The sequence below is a fragment of the Enhydra lutris genome, unplaced genomic scaffold (assembly GCF_002288905.1).
Source record: "Enhydra lutris kenyoni isolate GAN:26980312 unplaced genomic scaffold, ASM228890v2 scaffoldscaffold85, whole genome shotgun sequence".
Classification (NCBI taxonomy): domain Eukaryota; kingdom Metazoa; phylum Chordata; class Mammalia; order Carnivora; family Mustelidae; genus Enhydra; species Enhydra lutris.
This window is the reverse complement of record NW_019154169.1, coordinates 2,576,545-2,583,594: the sequence shown is the minus strand read 5'-3', so window position 1 is coordinate 2,583,594 and position 7,050 is coordinate 2,576,545. Positions and strand designations below refer to the sequence as shown.

Below are 7,050 nucleotides of genomic sequence, written 5' to 3'. Positions count from 1 at the left end.
TTATTCTGAAGTTGAACTGTGCAGCTGTGTTACCAATTAACACGCACTCACACACACACACACACACACACACACACACACACACACACACACACACAAAACGGTCCATAAAATAAGTGACCAGGGTGCCCCTACTCCTTTTTCTTCCCTCACTGAGTCAAGAGCTGAGAGCTTTGCTCTCAAATATTCTTTCTGGTACTTCGCAAGCTGTTTTTCTTCTGTGATTCCTCTAACCAAGAGGAACATATCTGGATGCCTCTAGTGGACGTGGGGCTGGGCAAAGCCTAGACTCCGGAGCCGCCAGCCCTGGAGGCTTCAGGCCCGACTCGCCCTGAGCAGCTACGAGGGAGGAAAGGCCGGCCGGGCCCTCACCGCTTTGGTCCGCTCCCTCAGGCTGTTGTCTTCGTAGTGCGGGTGGTTGGTCAGGGTCCTGCCGGTGCACAGCTTGACTCCTGCCAGCAGCTGCATGCTCCCGGCAAACACGGCCTTCCGGGGAGTGTTAGAGCTGGAAGATTGCAAGAGTCTGAATTAACCTCCCGGCTAAGACCTCCTCACAGACAACAACAAACACAACATCACACTCCCAGAACCACGGGGCTGCTGCTTCAAAAAGGCTCCTTGCATTTGCATGCAGGAGGCTCCTTGGCATTTGCACTCAAACTGTTTTACGGAATTTCTCCTATCTGTTTTTGACAACAGTTGGGAGACTTCTCACTGTTTCGCTGGCTTTACTCTTAAAATGAATGGTCTTAGGATGTGGGCATCTCCTGGCTGGAAATCTTCCAGGTTAAATCCCATAATCTTGTCCTGCTCTGGCCCCCGAGGGGCAGATTCTGACAAAAAAGAACTTAGAAGACTTCGTGTTTTGTATTAAACTTAAGGAAAGGGCTGCCTAGAGTGAAACAAATTAGAAGGCCAGAAACTACAGCTGATCGTAAGTCAATTCCAACTTGTTTTTGTTTAAGACCAGAAAAAAGATCACAGACATTATGATAAATTACTTTCCAGGAAAAAAAAAAAGAATTCATAAAAAGAAAAGAACACAAAGGATTCTGAAAAAACTAGTAATTTATTACTCAATACGGGGATATATGCACAATTTCTGATGTGGAAACACAAGTATTTCCTTAGTCCCAGTTATGAATGTCTAAGGAACGCAGGCACTCTCACATTAAATCATGACCTCGCTCCCCATGTGCCACCGAGCTGCAGCTCTTGGCCTCCCTGTGGGATGTGAGGGACAAGGGTGGAGATCGAAGGAAAAGACTCCCTGGCTACAGTAAGAGCATTTTTCCTTTCCCCCCTGAAAAAGAAGAGTCTTAGTAGTTGATTTTAATTCCATATTTTTGGGAACCTGGGAGTCCCTTTGCAAATCGACAAGGTGTCAGTTTATTGTGAAGGACATGTGTGCCCTTCTACAGACCCTGCTCGATGTGGTGTGTCCTCAGAGGCCCACTGAGAACACCATGGGCCACACGTGCCCTTCCAGTGCTAAGAGGTCTGCCAGGGAGAGTTAAAAGATGGAGAGAGTTTTGAGAAGCAGTCTAACTGAACTTACTAAAACCCAACATGCTCTGTAGAAAGGCTGTCCTCCTCAGCATTTTTGGAGATCAAGGCAGAAACTTACTGTGGTGCTACGTTTCTAAGAGAGGCCGCCATCAAACTCCCTGTGGCAGAAGGACGGCCATGTACATCAGCGTAACGCTAAGACTATGGTACGAATGTCATCCAACAAAGGCCTTAGGGTGCCTATGGGTAAGAGACCTTACAGTTCAAGTCACAAATAATTTACTTGAAGACCTCAGGATTGTTTTTCTAACAATGACACTCTCAGTCAGTTGGATTTCAAGGAGCTTTCTCAATGATGACACATTACTCACGCCAGAGCCCGAGGTGTGGATTCTGAGAGAAAATAGTTTCCAGTGCGGTTGGCCGTGCTGGGTAGGTTGTGAGCATTCTAACTAGCAGACCCAGGAGAGCTCAAGAGCAAACGGATATTTACTCTGTCCCCTTGAACTGGCAATTTTACAGGGAATTCTTGACATCTGCCCCATGGAGTCAGGGGGACACGAGGGTTTCAATGACAACATGTGAAGGTGTAGTGCTCCTTAGCGGGAGGTTTTACAAATACTTAGTTGAATTCAACTGGCACTTCCTAAACACTTGGTCTGGGCCACCCTCACCCCAGCACGCCAGAACTGCCAAAGAGAGTTAGCGCGGGCAAATACTAATTCAAGAAAATGTCAACGTTTTCTCTACTCCCACCCACAGTCCTTCGTTTTGTATGCTCCTAACTGGCTTAAACGATTCTACCACAATAAATAACGCAATAATGCCACATAGTAAATAATGCCCCAAAGTGGTTGTCTTTGGGGCCCAATGGCCTGAACAGAGGTAGAATGCAGGAAGGAGTGAAGCCTGGTGAACCCGTCTGGCGGAGCATGCGGTAGCGGCAAGAGCTAACCGTGGCTGAGCTATCCTAGTTTCTACGGTCTATCTGCCTAGAGGGTCCCTAGCTGGCCTTTCTGCACAAATGACAGACCCGGCGGCTGAGCTGAGAGCAGCCGTTCAGATCTTCAGACTGCCTTCGCATCCCCATTTTGGATTAGAATCGGAGTCCCCACCAGGGCGATGCACAGAGCTGTTGCTAGCATGTACCTATTTTATAACTGCGGCAGACACAGATGACTACTGTCTATTCAGGGCTCAAGACCAAGGTCTCATCTTCCTCCCTGACTCTGATCATACCACTTGGATGACTCACACAGTTCACAAAGGTTTCAAATGTCCGGAGTCCCGAACTGCTTGCTGGGGAGTCACAAAATGATTCTTTATTCAGTCAAACCATTGCACTGATGGCCTACTGTGTGCTGGGCTCACTAGTGGGGAGCCTGGGTGGCTCAGTGGGTTAAAGCCTCTGCCTTTGGCTCAGGTCATGATCCCAGGGTCCTGGGATCAAGCCCCACATCGGGCTCTCTGCTCAGCAGGAGCCTGCTTTCCCCTCTCTCCCTACCTGCCTCTCTGCCTACTTGTGACTTCTGTCAAATAAATAAATAAATAAATAAAAAAAAAAAAAAAAAAAAAAAAAAAAAAAGCAGCTCACTAGCTAATACGCAAGCAGAGCCTGACGCAGCTCCCACTACAGGCAAGCACTTCCGAATAAAGAAGGGTTTGTCTGGCATGTATCTACTAGTGCTTTCTGTGGGCCTTCAGCTATCCTGGAAACAAGACACACCAGACAAGGTCCAAGCATGGCAAATCTTGCCTCTCTCCTCTGGGTGCTCTAAGAGCACCTGAGTGTCCCCTCCCCCACAGCGGGTGGAGACCCCGGGAGAGCAGGGTGATGGGTCCTATGGCTGCTGAGAGGCCTTAAGGGAAAAATTAAAAAAGCCGCACTCATTTGTGACGTGTTTTCATGTTTGGGTTCATTAAAAGAGTCAGAAAGTTTAAAAGTAATGGGATCTGTTTCAACTGTTGGTACAACAATCTTCTGGATTGTTAACAGTCTTTCTCTAGGTCCTTGGTTTCATTTTAAAGTAGCAAAATACAAGTATCTTTTTTTTTTTTTTTTAGATTTTTTATTTTATTTTATTTGACAGATAGAGATCACAAGTAGGCAGAGAGGCAGGCAGAGAGAGAGAGAGAGAGAGGAGGAAGCAGGCTCCCTGCCGAGCAGACAGCCCGATGCGGGGCTCGATCCCAGGACCCTGGGATCATGACCTGAGCCGAAGGCAGAGGCTTTAATCCACTGAGCCACCCAGGCGCCCCAAAATACAAGTATCTTAATGCCTATAAAATGAACCAGAAAGAATACTTCTTTGAAAACTACTGACTTGCAAGCATAGCAGAGATGATGTTTATTCGCTTTCTTCTGCTGACTTCGTTTTATATGCTAGCCCTGTGCTAAATCTGGGACATTTCACTGCTACTTTAAATATTTAAGTTTACCCGTAAAGCAAACGCAAAGTAAAACAAACAAGCGAAGTGGAACAAAATGAAAAACAATCACACATTTTCTGAACTTTAAGAAAACCCTAGATTCACTGTGTTTTATATTTTCTGTGGTAAACTTAGCCGGCAAAGGGGAAAGGCATCCTTTGTCCTTAACTTAAAATATGCAGTATGGCAGGTATAATGCTGGCCAGTCTTCCTTCTCAGATACTTCTGCTCACACGGTCTGTGGTCTGTGTCTAAAATAGCTAATGTGCTTTTAACCACTGAATGACACTTCTCTATTATAGAAAAACAAAGCAATTTTTACCAATGTTTGAACAAATGATGTATAAAATGAAAGGATAATTTGTTTTTATAGCTCTCTGCCAAGCTCTATAGCAGGCTGCCCAACCTGCAAACAATTTATTCTGTAAGAAATGTCACTAAATAATGACAAGGACTCATAGGTCAAACGGATTTACATTACATAATTTAAATGTCATTCCAGGAAGACCTGATGGCATTTTGAACAAATAATCTCATTTATTTTTGAAGCTCTAAGCTTCAACAAGTTAATTACTGTTGAACTAATGGGTAAACTGAGCATTATAATATAATGTGTGAACATTTGCTTTATCTACACTTCGAAAATTTATAGAATTATGCAAATACCACAAAATGATTCATTAAATATAAAAGAGGCTTATAGGCATTTAAGGTCTGAACTTAACCTTCATCATATTTAAAATATCTGGTAATTCCTTCTGCTTTGATAAAATGCTAAGGAAGTTTGGGCCATTTTCTTCATCCCATTGAGAAAATATTGTATATGTGGGCTTCATCACTGAAAAGAGACTGCTGCTAGTGAAAAATCTTCTAAAGCCCTGTAGTTAAAATGTCACATCTCAAAATATCCAAATCTGTTAGAAGTGTCTTAATTGCACAACGTCAGAGAAGAATTTCAGGAACCAAGACTGAAACACTCAGAGGTCACAAAGGAACGAGGTATGAAGCCCGCCGTTGTGGCGTTTGGCCCCATGTGCTTCCTAGTCACACAGAAAGCCCAACAAGTCTCCGGGCTCACTGAAAGTGATACCAGAATGTGGGGGAAAAAAAAAAAAAAAAACAAAACCCTCAAAAAACCAAAAAGTCAACATACCAGGTTTTTAGTCTTTGTATTTGGGAAACATCAGCAAAAAGGAGTTAATATGAACATGGGCACTCAAATCTGGGGGGATAAACAGGCGCCCCACCCACGGAAGGGATGGGGGGAGCGGCCTCCCAGTTCTTCCAGGGAAGGTTCTGGGGCTGGCTGAGACAACATGTCCTCGCTGATTAACGAGGGACTGAATCTCAAAGTGTTCTTAATTTTATACTTAAATTTAAATCTCTACTCTAGGGGTGGCTTAGTCAGTTGAGTGTCTGACTCCTGATTTCGGCTCAGGTCATGATCTCAGGGTCAGGAGGTGGAGCCCTGTGTCAGGCACCACACCCAGCATGGAGCCTAGGATTCTCTCTCTCCTTCTGCCCCTCTTTCCACCTCTTTCTTTCCATCTTAAAAAAAAAAAAAAAAGCCCACCCCATTTGCACGTTCATCATCATGTCCTATATATATAGCTGATGCTCAGTAACGAGCTGCTCAATTGTACTCATAAGTATACGAGTTCAGAGAGAACTCCATATATCAAGGCATTCAATATTTTCACAGAAATCAAATCCCTCCGGGATGGCCCCTCTGCTGTTAAGAAGTGGTATCCTAAGAAGTGGTATCCGAACGCCCTTTATCTTCCGCGGAGGACATCTGGTTAGCCAGTAGAAGGTCATACCCGAGCCCCTCCAAAAGAAAAGAACAAAGTCTTGCTGAGATGATGGAATCTTTCAATTTACCCTCCAACCCCGAGAAGCCCAAGTGAACAGTGGGCAAGACCTAATCTCCCAATGGATGCTGAGGGTCCCTGGCGCACAAGAGCGATGTCTGAGGCAGGCGTCACCGTGGGTCTGCCCCAGCGCTAAGCACGCGAAGCAGAGGCCGGGACATGGCTGGTGAGCTTCCTTGGGTCACTGGAGGTTCGCCTACAGTTTCTGCAGGTCACTATTTCTCATCCTGACTCATCTTCAAGGGCAGCCATCCTACGATGGAGGGTGCCTCCCTGCCCCCGTACGCGTTGGCGGAAGAGGGACGCGGCCGGTACCGCGGCGGCCGGAGAACAGTCGCACACCGGGCGGAGAGGGGGAGGCATTCCTTCCTCACGGACACGGCTGGGTCCCCACGGGAGGCCTGGGGGCTGCCCTGAGACAATGTCAGACTTTCAGACACACCCCACGTATCCTCAGGCCCGTTCTCCAGCCCAGCTCCGCCCTACTCGTGTCACAGGCACATGTGACCCACCAAAGTACTAAGATGAAAGCTGAAGGTCATATTTTATATTTCAAAAGCAGAAGAAATCAAGGCTAGTAAAAAGAATATTAAGTGTATTCCCTTGTGTTTGGAATGGAAGGCGACAGACCAGAGCAGATTTAAATGTTGATTTAAACAAATACATTTTGTGTCTAAATAGACCCTATCCTGGCATATATTCATCATCACTTAGCTTATTTCGCAAACATGCCCAGCAGCTATTTTTTGCAAAAACAATAATTTGGATTTGAAGAATTTTAAGAGGAAAACAAGCAGGAGTAGATCACAACAGAACCAACATTTTGGAACAATACAAAGCTTTCTAGTTGCTGAGGATTTTTTAAAAAGTAAAAAGAATATGTCTCCACACGGGGGGGGGGGACCACGTTAATGAGAGGAGAAAGCAAGGAACAAAGATCGCTTTCCCAAATGAGAGAAATAGCAGACTAGCAGACAGTCTTCTTTATACCTGGGATATAATCTCTCATCCACAATTTTTCAGAACCAGAAACGTCACTTTAAAGAATCTCCTGTGAGGACAGGCATGGAAATAGAGGCTCTCCGGTGAGCACACCCAGGCCGACACTGCCCAACGCAACCCGGGATCTGCTAGGATGCGCGCTGACGGATGCCATGACTCATTCCCCCACGACTGAGCAGTGGAGGCGGGCTGCTTACAGCAACGACTGAGGTAGATCCGCCAGAGCCGCTGGCTTCGG

The 7,050-nt window shown here is 45.8% G+C and overlaps 1 protein-coding gene across 3 annotated transcripts in view; it reads right to left on the bottom strand.

The window, feature by feature from the left end:
- LOC111161442 (dpy-19 like C-mannosyltransferase 3) overlaps window positions 1-7,050 on the bottom strand; it is a 69,389-nt gene that overhangs the window by 5,665 nt on the left and 56,674 nt on the right. For all 3 annotated transcript variants that reach the window (XM_022525089.1, XM_022525091.1, XM_022525092.1), the window contains one exon: window positions 373-505. In XM_022525089.1, the coding sequence (XP_022380797.1) occupies window positions 373-505 (133 nt within the window). The remainder of the gene's footprint in view (window positions 1-372; window positions 506-7,050) is intronic.